Source organism: Delphinus delphis, chromosome 15 (assembly GCF_949987515.2).
Source record: "Delphinus delphis chromosome 15, mDelDel1.2, whole genome shotgun sequence".
NCBI classification, from domain to species: Eukaryota; Metazoa; Chordata; class Mammalia; order Artiodactyla; family Delphinidae; genus Delphinus; species Delphinus delphis.
Genome location: NC_082697.1, coordinates 26,670,081 through 26,684,377, shown reverse-complemented (window position 1 = coordinate 26,684,377; position 14,297 = coordinate 26,670,081). Strand labels below are relative to the sequence as shown.

The 14,297-nt window shown below is 52.1% G+C and overlaps 1 protein-coding gene across 3 annotated transcripts; it reads left to right on the top strand.

The window, feature by feature from the left end:
- Window positions 1-746: 746 nt before the first annotated feature.
- On the top strand, window positions 747-9,245 carry REM1 (RRAD and GEM like GTPase 1). Of its 3 annotated transcripts, none has more exons than XM_060032803.1 (5): window positions 747-835; window positions 1,717-2,270; window positions 3,293-3,381; window positions 7,190-7,391; window positions 8,668-9,245. In XM_060032803.1, the coding sequence occupies exons 2-5, from the start codon at window positions 1,931-1,933 to the stop codon at window positions 8,937-8,939; spliced, it is 903 nt and encodes a 300-aa protein (XP_059888786.1). In that variant the 5' UTR covers window positions 747-835; window positions 1,717-1,930; the 3' UTR covers window positions 8,940-9,245. The 3 variants fall into 3 exon arrangements, with proteins under 3 accessions (XP_059888786.1, XP_069397548.1, XP_059888785.1); XM_069541447.1 differs by having other exon boundaries at window positions 8,516-8,900; XM_060032802.1 differs by having other exon boundaries at window positions 775-835; window positions 1,688-2,270.
- Window positions 9,246-14,297: the final 5,052 nt, after the last annotated feature.

Genomic DNA, 14,297 nt, shown 5'->3' with positions numbered 1-14,297 from the left:
AAGCCCAGGTAAGCCGCAGTTTGCTCATCCTCTTAGTGTGGTATCAGGATTAAATGAGCTAATAATCCAGGCAAAGTGCTCAACCATGCCAGGCACAGCACAGGAGTCCAGTAGATATTCATCAAGTAGGGGACAGCCATTCTTCCAGGCACAGGACAGCCCTAGCTGCATAAGGGGCGCTTACCCTAGAATCTGCTGAAAGAATGAATGACCGCTGCCAAAACAAGACATTCAGAACCCGTCAGTGCAGACTTCCTGGGCTCCCTCCGCCCCTCAAGCCACTTCCCAAAATTAATTCTCAATCCGAAGCAGAGTTTCTCAAAGTGGGGTCTATGAACTCTGGGTCAGGCTCACTTAGACACTTGTTTAAAATGCAGATTCCCCACCCTCTCTGCCAGGACTGCTGAATCTGCCTCTCTTGCAGGGTGGGACCTGGAATCTGAAGAGTTAACAAGTTCCTCAAGCGGTTTTCGTGAAGGCTAAAGTTGGTGTGCCCCATTGCTGCAGTGGATAGATGCAGATGCAGAGGGGATCCAGGCTCAGGAATTCAGAACCCGTATCCTTCCCCTCTCTCGCCCCCAACCCCTGGCTAAGTACTTGAAGTGGCGGATCAGCTGAGCTCTGCAAAAAGTCATTCAGCGGCCAAGGCCTTGGGGCGGAGACCCCGGGGCTGCCCTAATGGGGCGGGGCTGGACGGGGCGGGGTCGCGGCTCCTCCCCCGGCCCGGGCGTTGGGGCGGGACCGGCCTGAGGGGCAATGCTGCGAGGCAGTGGTACAGCCTGGTGCACCCGGCAGCTGTGGCGGCCGGGGACCCTGGACCCCTCCCCACACCGAGGTAAAGGCCCGCGCAGCCCGCCACCAACTTAGTCAAGTTGGTGCGGAGTTCGCCAGGCGCCCGTATGGGGCGACGGGGGGGGGGCGGGGGGTTCTGCGGCACAGGCAGGGAAGAGGGGGGCCTCGAACCCGCGTCCCGGAGTGAGGGCCCCCGGATCTCGGGCCCGGAGGGCTGTTCCCTGAGACAGGGAACCCTCCCGGGATCTGGGGACTCACACCCAGGACCCCCGGGCCGGGGAAGCTCGGACTCCGGGAATGGCATGCCCTCCTGGGCCCTGTAGGTCTCCTCTCCACCCGCCTCACCGCCGGGACCCCTTCCTGTCACCAAATCTGGGGTCCGGCTGCCTCGAAGCCCCCGCGCCCCCACAGCAGCTGGAGGCCGTAGTGCCAGCCGCTTCTGAATTTTTCACGGAGGGGGCGGGCCGGACACGCTGTTCCCATGGCACCGGGGCTCTCAGGTTTCAGCTGGAGGGAACCCCCAGACCCCCTAGCCTTTAGCAGGACCAAGCTGCCCGTCCTGCCTCTTCCTCAGCCCTCGTGGGATCGGGCAGCGGAAGTGAATCCCCCCGGGGCTCTCAACCCTCCTCCGTACCTCCCAACCCCGAACCGAACCGTGGGGAAGAGACCTGTGGGGAAGAAGAGAAGGGGGCAATTCGGGTGTCTTTCGTGAACGTGGGTCTCATGTTCTGAATGGCTGGGGCAGCTCTGTGTGCGTGCTTGTGTGGACATCCTATCTGGCTGCTGCCCCTCTGCCTATCTGTGTATCATGGGGGAGTGGGTTATCCTCAAGGCATAGGAAATGGCCTCTGGGTGTGCATGCATGTGTGTGTTCACACGCACTCACCCCTCCCAGCCTGACCCAGGTTCTCTCTGGGCCTGAAGCCAGAAAGCCCCCACAGGGAGGATCTGAGGCGCCTCCTCCTCCCATTTGAGCTCAAAGGAAGGAAGGACTGCTAGAAGGACTAGAAGGACGGCTCTGGAGGAAGCCGTCGCAGCAGCTCATCAGGACTCCATAGGAGAAGGGGCTCAAAGCACCTGGCTCACCACCCACTCCCCCTTCCTGCCGAAGGAAAGAAGGAAACCCCCCTTCCCAAGGATGACACTAAATACTCAGCAAGAGGCAAAGACCCCCCTGCGCCGCCGAGCCAGTACTCCACTGCCCCTGTCCACCCGGGGCCACCAGCCTGGCCTCCTGGGCACAGCACCTTCTACACAGTCCCAGCATCCCCGACTGGGCCAATCAGCCTCCCTCAACACCCCCACCCGGCAACCTTCATCTGCCCCCAGTGGTTGGTCCTCTGAATCCAGCGACTCTGAAGGCTCCTGGGAGGCCCTCTACCGTGTGGTACTGCTTGGAGATCCTGGCGTAGGGAAGACCAGCCTGGCCAACCTCTTTGCAGGAAAACAAGAGCGGGATCTCCATGAACAGCTGGGAGGTAGGGACCCTGTGGGCTGGGAAGGGATGCGGTCGATGGAGTGAAATCCCTGTTATCTGGGGCATAACGCTGCCAAGAACAGGTGTACAACTCATGCACTGCTCAACTCTGAGGGGCATCTTTCACACAGACTATGAAGTGATGATCACCCCCCGGAGTTGTGCAGGGCACAGCCTGCACTAAGATCCACAGGAGGGAAATTCCTTGAATAGTGAATGAGAATTGTGCTAATTTCTCACAGGTGTGTGATGCATTTTCATGTCATAAGGGAAGCGATTCTGAGTTCCACAAGTCCCAAGTAGAAAGAAATGGTGAACTTCCTCCCAACTCTCAGACCCTGCCCCACAACCATCCATGCCCACCATGACCTGCAGCCGAACTAAGGTCCTACCCAAAATGGAGACTCCCAGACTCTTAAGTTGGGCCCTGGGTTCCTTTATTCCCAAGAGGTGCAGTGAGCTGAGAGGGCCTGGGGTCCCAGAATGATGGGGATCAGGGACCGGACAGAGGAAATGAAGATGAGTCCCTGCAGGACTGGCAGAGAGGACCCAGGGTGAGCGGGGGGAGAGGGCAGGTTAAAGGCAGAGAGGAGGTGGGGACACTCTGACCACGCCCTTTCCCCAGCCCTGACTGCTCAGAGTGTGAACCCATATGTACACACGTACACCGGTATGTATGACAGATAGGGAGACAGAGTTCCAGAGAGGGTAACGGGACCTGCCTGAAGCATAAACTAAGCCAGGGAGAACTCCCAGCCCAAATTTAACCCCACCGCCCCACACTCATTCAATCAACCAAACCAACAAAACCTTTCTCAGCACCTACTGTGTGCCAGGTACCGTGCTGGCAGCTGGTGGGACAGGGGCTCCTCATGGTGTTTCTTGGCCTATCAGGAGAGACAGACATCTAACAAATATGGTGAGCACTTCAAGGAGAAGTGGAGGGGGCGGAAAGAGGGGTTAGGGAGGCCTGCATCCTCCCCAGACCTGCATCTCCTCCCTGAAATCCGTGTCTTTCCTCAGTTGCAGAAGATGTGTACGAGAGGACCCTCACGGTGGACGGAGAGGATACCACACTGCTGGTCGTGGACACCTGGGAGGCTGAGAAACTGGTATGGTACAACAAGCAGGATCTGGGGGGAGGGATGCTGAGGCTAGTACCAGACTCCTGTACCCTCTAGGACACTACAGAGCAGGGACAGGGCAGGGCCCATCCTCAGCACCTCCCCAAACCCGCAGCTCCTAAGCAGCCTTTCCAACCAAAGCCAGGAGGACCTCATGACCCTGACCCCCCTTTCTCACTCCATTCATCCTCTCCTCACAGCCATCCCAGGATGTGCTTCTCCCCCTGCAAATCTTCCCCTCATGAGCACCCTTATCCCATTCCACCCACCCACATTGTACAGAAAAAGGAACACCAGATTTAGCCTGAGGTTGAACCCCCTCTTCCTTTGTCTTACCAGTTGGCTTTGTGCACCTGACTTACCCGCTCTGAGCTTCAGTTTTCTCACCTAATAAATGGGTGGATCATTCCTGCCTTCCTTACCAGCTGGTTTTTTTAAACTTCTTATGCAGTTTCACAGAGATAAGCACAGTTTGGAGCATGCAAAAATGCTGAACGTGAGTGAAGAATTGTAAATAATGATAATTCTTATCGATCATGACTTCGTAGCTAGTAAAAAGAGGACACCAAAGATGTCCTTCCCTAGCCCATTCCAAAGCAGGAAGAGAGCATTGGGCAGGGACATGTCCCCATTATGCTTTTCTTATCTTGCTTGAGTTTTCTTACCTTTGTTTATCTTGTTGAGTCTTTTTTCTTGCTATACAGGTAACACATGCTCATTGTAGAACTTTGAAGCAATGCAACTAAGCAAAAAGGATCTAAAAATCACCTGGGATCCCATCTCTCTAGGGGGTAGGCCCCTCCCCTAACACTCAGGGAGGCCCTGCCCACAGGGTGGGGCTTAGGAGGGCAATGTTGGGTGATTGACAAGAATGGCTGACAGCTCCAGAGATAGGCCCAAATTTAGGGATGAAGGAGCTATGAGACCAATTCCTTTTAACTAGCATAAAAGGAAACCCAGGTCCAAATGAGCATCATAATAATGATGATGGTTCTCTAAGAGCAGCTGACATTTATGGAGCACCTTCTTCCTAAGTGTCAGCCCCTGTGCTAAACACTAGACATATATTTTGACATTCGATCAAGACAAAAACTATACAATGAGTGTATTTCTGATTCCCATCCTACCAATGAGGAAATCAAAGCTCAGAGAGGTTATGTGTCCCAAGTTCTCAGATAGCAAGTGGGATTCAAACCCAGATTTATAATAGCCCAAAGCTTACACTCTTATGCACTAGGACCATCCCCACTGGGAGCATCACCTTCTGAACCTCCATCTGAGGTTCCACTCCTTCACTCACTTGTTTATTAAGAAACACTGGCTGGGGCTTCCCTGGTGGCGCAGTGGTTGAGAGTCCGCCTGCCGATGCAGGGGACGCAGGTTCGTGCCCCGGTCCGGAAAGATCCCACATGCCGCGGAGCGGCTGGGCCCGTGAGCCATGGCCGCTGAGCCTGCGCGTCCGGAGCCTGTGCTCCGCAACGGGAGAGGCCCCAACAGTGAGAGGCCCGTGTACCGCAAAAAGAAAAAAAAGAAACACTGGCTGGCTGGTCCCCACCTCAGCCAGGGTGAAGGGAGGGCACCATGACCAAACCCAGATATGCAAGGTCTGCCCAGGGGTCCGACGTCAGGTCCCTGCAGGCCCATCACACACAGCCAGCCTCAGGGCCAGCCTGAGGGCAGCAGCCTGGAGGGTCCCACGTCCTAGGGCCAGCGGAAGGCCTTGGGGATCCAGTGGCCAGCTCACACCCAAGCTTTATTTTTAAAAAAAGAAAGGAAGGAAGAAGAAAGAAACACTGGCTGGATATTTATAATGGGCCAGGACACTGAAGACCCATCAGTGACTAAGGCAGACATGCCTCCTGGCCTCACGGAGCTCACAGACTGGTGAAGGAGGGTCTACTTTTTGGATGCAGTTGAGAATCCTATGGGACAGAGTCCAGTGAATTAACAAGAGTGATCAGACTGGGAGTCCCATTTGGGAGACAGACTAGAAGGCAGGAATTGGAATTCTGTGCCCAGCTGGCTGGGTGGCCTTGAGAAAGTGTTCTCTTCTCTGGCCCTTGATTTCCCTACAGTTTCCCTGGCCAGTGTCTGTGAAGGCAGCTCCCAAAGAGGGTCCATGCAGAGAGGGTCCATGTTGATGTCCGAGAGGCAAAATCTGACAGAACTGGGAGAGTCTTTGGTTCTCGCTGGTCATCGCTGGTCAGCCTCGCTGACCATCAGGGTCACCTGAAGAGTATTAGAAATCAGATTCTCAAGTCTCACCCCAGACCTAATGAAATAGAACCTATAAAAGTGGGGTTCTGGAATCTGCATTTTTAATCACACCCCCAAGGGGTTCTTACCCACCAATCCATGTACCAACCAGCTTTTGTGATGCCAACACATAGCAAATCTTCCATAAATATTTGTGCAATGAATGAATGAATGGTCAAGACCCACCCTCTCATTCTACAAATGAGAAAACAGACTCTGAGGGAGGAAGGAAACCTGTCCATAGTCACAGCTAAGAACCCAGAATAAGAACCCACATCTGTCTGACTCAGTTCAGGGTTATTTGGCCCCCGGGAAGGATCAGTACAGCTGTTCAGAACTTACCCCTTTTGACAATGATGTTGACCATGGATCTGACGCTTTCCTATTTATCTACCTTATTTGGTTATCAGAAAACTTTTCTGGCTTCTTTTCCCCTCACAAACAATACTTCCACCACGCTTGGCATTTCCCACTCCTGCCCACTCTCTTCCTCCCTACTCAGCCTGCTCATTCTTTGTAACCCCACTCACCAGTCCACTGTGAAGCCCTCCCACACTCTGCCCAGTTGAGTTCTTCTGGTCTACCCCCGCCCCAAGCCCCATGGGTCCTCCAGCCACTTGCATATGGCTCTCTTTTTTTTTGGCTGAGCTGCACAGCATGTGGGATCTTAGTTCCCTGACCAGGGATCGAACCTGCACCCCCTGCATTGGAAGCACGAGTCTTAACCACTGGACTGCCAGGGACGTCCCTGCATATGCCTCTCTTAATGGTACTTATCACACCGCATTATATCTCTCCATTTTCATAGCATCCCTTCCTAATCATGAGCTTTTGGAGGGCAGGTACTGTGTCTCCTTAAACACTTAGAAACACTTAGAAAGCCATTACCTAGGTGGTTCAGTCTCGGAGTGCTGTCCCTGACAAAAGAGCGTCATCCAAAACAATATCAAAATTACTCCAGTTCTTTCCTTTCCTTGTCAAACATCTTGAATAGACTCCACTTCTTAAAATGCCCCTTGCCTCTCCCACCCCCTTCCCTTACACGCCACAGTTGCTCCTTCAACTCTCTCTTCAAGAGTATCCAGAAAAAAACCTCCCCTGGAAGACAGCCTCCTGTCCCCACTTCTCTCCCTTCCTTTTTTTTTCTTAACTCTGGACTGCAAAAAGCCAAAAGGACTGTCTGGCAAGACCAAACCCTCCTCAAACCAGACAAAGGCGCTGAAAAGGCAAAGCCAGAACTCTCCTTAGCAGAACCCAATAAATCTTTTGTCTCCAGTGCCCGGCCTACAGAAGGAACCAATGAATGAGAGAATGGAGTGAGGTAGTGTCATTAGCCCAATTTTTCAAGCAGAGAAACTGTGACTCAGAGAAGATCGGTGGTCTTCCAGGGTGACACAGGGAAATATGGCAGAATTTGTCCCCCAACCTGTCCAAAGTATCAACCTCAGCCCCATCCCACCCATAGACCATCCCAGCCCCTCCTTTCTCAGCCAGGGCCTAGGTACCGTCTGAGGATGGGCCTGGGTTCCCTCCCCTACAGGATGAAAGCTGGAGCCAGGAGTCGTGCCTGCAGGTGGGCAGCGCCTACGTTATCGTGTACTCCATCGCAGACAGGGGCAGCTTCGAGAGTGCCTCTGAGCTCCGCATTCAGCTGCGGCGCACATATCAGGCGGACCACGTGCCCATCATCCTGGTGGGCAACAAGGCGGACCTGGCACGCTGCCGGGAAGTCTCCGTGGAAGGTAAGCCCTCCACTCCACCCTCCTCCTCCACCTTTCTCTTAGCCCCGTTGTCACTGCGTCTCCTCCAGTGCTCCTCGATCTCAGTGACTCGTGCCCCACCACCCCCACCCCGGCCACCTCCATCCTGCATCTACTTGCCTAAGCCTGAAAGCTAGAAACCATTCTTGGCTTGCGTCCTCTCTCATTCCCTCAGACCAGTCCCCAGACCTTGTCAGTCCACCTCCCTTAACCCCACATTCCCTTCCTGTCCCCATGCCCAGAGCCTCTGCCCCATCCTGGCATCTCCACTTTAGCCTGGGCCAACCCCGGTACTTCTCTATCTATCCCCACTCAATCGGTTCTCCTCACCAGCTGCCAGAGTTTTCCCGAACCAGAGCTGACCTTGTCACTTCTTTGCCTAAAAATTCCCCTATGTGCCCCAATGCCCTTAGTCTGAGACACTTTATTCACCAGGCATGATAGGCTCAGTGCCTGTAAGCTTTCCAAGGGCTTACATCTGAGACCTGAAAAAGACAATTATTGACTCCAAAATACAGTGAGAAAATGATAAATTCAAATTTCACAGAGCTTTGCGTACAAAACATAATATTGTGTCAGCCAGCAACTGCAAACCAAAATGCTTAAAGTTATACTTAAATTGTATTTAAAGTGGGATGGGGAATATTTTAATACAATTGGTGTATCAGGTGGGACCCATAACGATCTAAAAATGGCCCTACTCACAGGGCGAAATATAAAAAATATGGAAACTGAGACCCAGAGTGGGGAGGCCAGTTCTACAGGGTCACCAGCCACTGAGGACTAGAACCCAGGCCCCTGCATCCAGCCCAGTGGCATCCTGGAGACGGAAGACCATATGCTTTATGAGCAGACGTCCCAAAATTCTGCAACATTATCCCCAGGAGATTTTGTTGAATCGGTAGTTCCCAGGCCTCACCTACCGAATCAGAATATCTGCGGGTGGGCTCAGCAACCTGCATTTTAACATGCTCCCCCAGACAATTCTGTTGCACAGATTAGACCCCTTCCCTGGCAGTCAAGACCCTTCCGTGGGACCTCCCGGTCTTCCCAGCCTCATTCTGCTATCAGTATCAATCACTAACCTGTGAACTAACTCCTCAAAGCCAGATTTATCTCTGAGTCCCCTGGCACGCAGCACGAGGGATGGGGAAAGGAAAAATCGTGCTTCCGGTTGAGATTGAACACACCTCCTGCTACCTTTATCTCCTTTTTCCGGTTGTGGCTCCGCCCTGGCTCACTGACCCCGCCCCCTCAGAGGGCCGCGCCTGCGCTGTGGTGTTCGACTGCAAATTCATCGAGACGTCAGCCACGCTGCAGCACAACGTGGCGGAGCTCTTCGAAGGCGTAGTGCGCCAACTGCGCTTGCGCCGCAGGAACTGCGCAGGCCGGGAGCCACCGGCCCCCCGACGACGGGCAAGCCTAGGCCAGCGGGCTCGACACTTCCTGGCACGCTTAACTGCCCGCAGCGCCCGCCGCCGGGCACTCAAGGCCCGCTCCAAGTCCTGCCACAACCTGGCCGTGCTCTGAGGCCACCCACCCACTCTCTGGGTGGGGGGCACTGGGGTGCATTCTAGCCTCCACCAGGGCCACGGAGAGGCAGAGTCTCTGTGGCTTGCAGTCTACATCGTGGGCCTTGGCCGTCCACTCCCTCAACGTACAGAGCATCTCCCCAGCCGCAACTTCACGGACCTCTCTGCCCTGGGCAAGTGATGGACAGACCATGGGGCCAAAGCCTAAATTGGGGTTTTCATGCAGTGCGTGTCTTTGTGTAAAAAGTCTTCCTTGTCCTTGGGCTCTGGCCAACCCTCAGAAATTCCCCCACAATAAACTAGACCAGAAGGATGTCCTGTCTGAGCGCCCAGATCTCTTCTTTTGGGCTCTTCCAGGCGTCTCCACCTCCCGCTTTTCCATCTACACGGGCTGCAGACTGGGTTGGCCTGCTGACTTGGGTGTCAGGGTTAGTCAGTAAAATCACTGAACCAATTATGCATTCAGGCCCTTCTCTGAACCACTGGGCACAGCCCCTGCCCCACGACTTGGAGGGAGACACAGTGCAGCACAAGCAACCACAGTTTAGTGTGATGACCTCCTATTCTCTCATTAACTCGTTTTTTTAGATTATAAATTCACAAAATATTCTCTGAAAAAAAAATCTTCGCCCTCATCCTAGCAATATAATAGCTGGTGTTTGTTGGGAGCTGACTGGGTACTAAGCTGTCACAACTATTAATCTTCACGACCCATGTTTAACTAGTTAGAAAACAGAGGCATAGAACAGTGAAGGCTTGTGCTCCAGATCACACAGCAGCTATAAGTGAAGTTGCCAGGATTCCAGCCCAGGCTTGTGAGGCTAGAGTCTGTGGCCAGCTTATCCACAGTCCTCTTGGAGAATGTGACAAAAAACTATAGACTCCCAGGGAAATGGACTTTCAAACACAATTTTGCACACAATTGAAAGGGGGCAGGTGGACTCCATGAAACTCAATCCATTAATCCCCGGGATGGACCCCCGATTTAGTCCGACTCATTCCGTTTTCTAACTTTGGAAATTGAAGCCCAGAGAGGGGAAGTGAGCACCCCAGAGTCGCCCAGCCAGTAAGGGTAAGGACCAGACCTCAGGGCCCAGCCTCCTCCTGTGTCTGTGTGGGAAGTAGGAGGTAGTGAGGCACCATGGCTGGGGATGGGCCTTGGGGGTCAGGTCAGGAGTTTCCAGCATAAGGGGAAGTGGTGTCACTACTTTGAGAGGAGAACATGATGCAAACAGTTTGGACCATTGTGTCCCTGATGCCTGACACCCCTGCCCCCAGCCAGCTGCCTGCCCAGATGCCTCAGCCCCCCACGTCGGCCATGTCCCCAGCGGTGACCCCCCAATCTTGCCAGCAGGGCACTGATGGTACTTACTTTCCTATCCCAACTCCAGCCCGGGGAAGGGAAAAGGAGGAGGGTCTTCCCCCACCCTAAGCTGTCTCTGGAGGCCTGTGGTCATGGGGGGAGGGGCTATAGTTGTGGAAAGTTGGCAGAGGCAGCCGGCAGCAGCCCGGGAGAGTGGAAAAAATGATATCAAACCCAGAAAAATGCAGGCCGGATGGAGGGCCCAAGCCGGCCCTGGGAGGTGAGAGGGAGGGAGGGAGGAGGCCCCACAGGCTGAGAAAGGAAGAGGGCCAGGGAGAGAGCGCAGGAGCTGGTTTGGAAAAACCTGGGGACAATCAGCGTGATTCCTTCCTTTCTTCATCCGCAAATATTAACTGAGGGCCTACTAAGTGCAGGGCACAGTGCCTGGTTCTAGGGACATAGTGGTGAAGAAGGAGTAGGGTGTTGCTCCCTGGAGCTCACAGTCTGGTGGGGAAAACAGACTAGAAAACACGTATATGATTAAAAGAATTACAAACTGATAGGGTGCTAAAAATCAGGGTGGTCATGAAAATAATCCTCTTAATTCACAGATGGGGAAATTGAGGGCCAGAAAGGGAGTACCCAAAGCTACTCAGATTGTGGAAGAAATCATTGAGACCAGGATTGGGGGAAGGCAGGGGAGGGAAGAAAGAAAGAAATAGTGCAGACTAGATGCAGGGGTGAGTATGCAGCCAACACAGCGAGACAGCACAGTGGTGGAGGGCATGGGCCCTAAACCAGGGGGTCAGTATTCAACCCCTGCTCTCTTCCATCTCTCTGTGCCTTAGTTTCCCCATCTATAAAATGGGCTTCATGACAATTCCCTCCCTCAGGATTGATGTGAGGATTAAATGACTTAAGATGTGTCAAGTACTTATAACAGTTTCTGTGTCTAGGAAGATTCAGGAAATGCTGGTTCCTGCTATCATATCTTAAAACATTAGGGAAACCAGAGTTTGTTTAGGGTTAGATATTTTGAGACCGTGAAGACTCGCTTGGGAGTATTTGCCCTATTAAGACACTGGAGGACTTTAGGAAACTCTCTTCCCTTCTTGGGCCTCAGTTTTCCCATCTGTAACATAAAGGGATTGAATCTGAGCTTGTAGCATATACTCATGTACTCACACGTTTGCTGTCTGCCTCCCCCACAGGAATGAGAGGTCCGCAAGGGCAAAACCCTTGGTGCTGCTCTCTCCTCAACACCTGCCTCAGTACCTGGCTCATCGTAGGGGATCACTAAATATTTGTGGAATGGATTAATTAACCAATCTGTTAAAGGGCCCTTCCAAACCTGATCTCTCTGATTCTAGGAGTCTGTAAATAAGGCATGGCTGGGAAAGCATGTAAGAAAACCACAATATTCCTCCCAGGGACATGGCCTATTATAGTTTAGAAAGTTCTTTCTCAGACATAAAAACAAACCAAAAAAAAAACCCAAAAAAAAGCAAAAAGCTAACTTTGTTTTAGCTCTTTCTATGTGGTAGGCCCCATGCTCCATGCTTGGTACACATCTTCTCATTTCATCATCACCATCTGCTTAATAGGTACCATTTAACAGATAACAGATGAGCACATTGAGGCTAAGAGAACACAAGAAATTTGTCCAAGGCCACACAGCAAGAAAGTGTAGTCAGGATTCACACCCAGATCGGCTGTCAAGAGGCAGGTAGGAACTGCCATCTTCATTGCACAGTTGGGGAAACTGAGGCCCAGAGAAAGAAGAATCTCCCAAGGTCATGTAATAACAACAGCAAACAGTTCCGTCACTCTTACCATGTATCAGGTGCAGTGTTAAGTGCTTTTTGCATATTAAATCCTCAAAACTTCTCATATTATCACCATGCCAGTTTTCAGATGGAGAAACTATAGCAGATACCCGGCCAAGGTTGCACAGTTAGCAGATAGCCAGGATTCGAACCAGGGAAGTCTAGTCCCATGGTGTGAAAGGCTCAACTATATCGCACTGTGCGACGGTACAGCAAGTCCGGCGCAGGCTGGTGTCTGCCCAGCGCCCTGCTGCCTGGGCTGGGGGCAGGGTGGAGAACAAAAGCACATTGAGAGTATCCTCAGACGCCAGCTGCGACTTTCCACCTTGAAGGGAGGGCACTGTTATGGAAAAAGTGATAAAGCTCTGGAAAGAGGAATGTCTCCCCAGGGGCCCCAAGTCTCCTCAGAGTTTCCCCCCTCCTTTTGCTTTGGGGGAAGGCCACAAACTGTGCTGTCCTGATCCAGACGAGATGAAGGCCACCTGGATCCCAGCACACCCCAGCCTGGCTACTCAAATACTGAGGATCACTGGCCCTGACGGAAAGTTCCAATTTCTCAGCCAAGGGCACGAAGCTTCCACTCGGGGACCCCCAAGGAATCAGGTTCAGGCTGGAACTCCCTTGTCCTTGGATGGTGAGAAATTCACATCTCCCAGGCACAGCTCAGTCCTTCCTTTACTCAGCAAACTTTGATAAGGGTATGTGCTCTGAAGGAAGGTAAGGAGGGTAGAGAGAGTCACAGCTGGCTGCTTTGTAAAACAAAATGTTTTTAAAGATTAAGAACCTCTAAGCTCTGCCATGACCACGTGACCTTAGGCAAATCAAAATATACGGAGTGAAGGGGCTAGGGTAGAATTCTTTATGCGACTGTCTCAAGAATATTTGAATATCCTAGTTCAACAGCATGAAAAAATATACAAGTTCAGTTTCAATTTCGGCGCCGTCTCCTTCCGTTCAGTTCAGGGTTTAGTTAAAAATAATATTAATGATGGGATGGGAGCTCTGGGTTCAACAGTGTGTGTTGTTTTCCTAGTTCCGTCTGATTCAAGTTCAAGGCTAAGATGGATCGCTGTTCCAGTTTCTGTGCCGCATAACAAACCACCCAAAGCTTAGTGGCATAAAAACAATCATTTTATTATACTCATAGATTTTGTGAGTCAGGAATTTGGGCAAGGCGAAGTGGGTACTGCTCTTCTCTGGGACCTCGGCTGGGAAACTCACAAAGCCTGGAGCGACTGGAATCATCTCACATGTCGTCTGGAGGTTGATTCCAGCAGTAAAGTGGAGTCTCACCTACAACGTGGACTCTCTAGGTGTCCTGGTGCTTTTGTTTCCTCTTGCTGCCGTAACAAATTACCACAAACTTAACGGCTTAAAACAGCAAATTTATTATCTTATAGTTCTGTCAAATAGAAGTCCAACTTGGGTCCCACTGGGCTAAAACCAAGGTGTCTGCAGGGCTGCATTCCTTTCTAGAGGCTCTAGAGAAGCTTTTGCTTCCTTGCCTTTCTCAGCTGCTAGAAGCTGCTTTCCTTGGCGCTTGCTCCATCTTCAAAGCCAACAATGTCGAGCCAAGTCCATCTCATGCTGCCATCTCTCTGGTTCTCTCTCTTCTGCCTCACTCTTCCACCTTTGTGATTACATTGAGCCCATCCAGACAAACCAGCATAACCTTCCTGTTTTACAGTCAGCAGATTAGCAGCCTGAAATTCCATCTGTGACCTTAATTCTCCTCTGCCGTGTAACATAACATATTCACAGGTTCCAGGACTTCCCTGGTGGCCCAGTGGGTAAGACTCCATGCTCGCAATGCAGAGGACCCAGGTTCGATCCCTGGCCGGGGAACTAGATCCCGCATGCATGCTGTAGCTAAGAGTTTGAATGCCACAACTAAGTAGTCCATGTGCCGCAACTAAGACCTGGCACAGCCAAAATAAATAAGTAAATAAATATTTTTTTAAAAAAACATATTCACAGGTTCCAGAGACTAAGATGTGGACATCTGGGGGAGCCAACCCATGGCAGAATAAGGTGGAGGCTGAAGGAAGGCTGTGGCTGGGTCTTTACTCTCCTCCAACACACAAACTCAGTCTTGTTCTAATGAGTACAGAGAGAAGGCCCTAAAGTAAAGGGGTTCCTTCCTAGTGGGATGTCGGGGGCACTGGGACACTGTCCCCAGAGTCTGACCTTGCCTCCCTTCCTCAAACCCATGCCTCTCTCCAGGATC

Coding starts and splice junctions, on each gene's coding strand:
- REM1 (XM_060032803.1), top strand. CDS start 1,931: ATGACACTAAATACTCAGCAAGAGGCAAAGACCCCCCTGCGCCGCCGA. Junction 2,271..3,292: donor TCTCCATGAACAGCTGGGAG/GTAGGGACCCTG, acceptor GTCTTTCCTCAG/TTGCAGAAGATGTGTACGAG. Junction 7,392..8,667: donor CCGGGAAGTCTCCGTGGAAG/GTAAGCCCTCCA, acceptor CCGCCCCCTCAG/AGGGCCGCGCCTGCGCTGTG.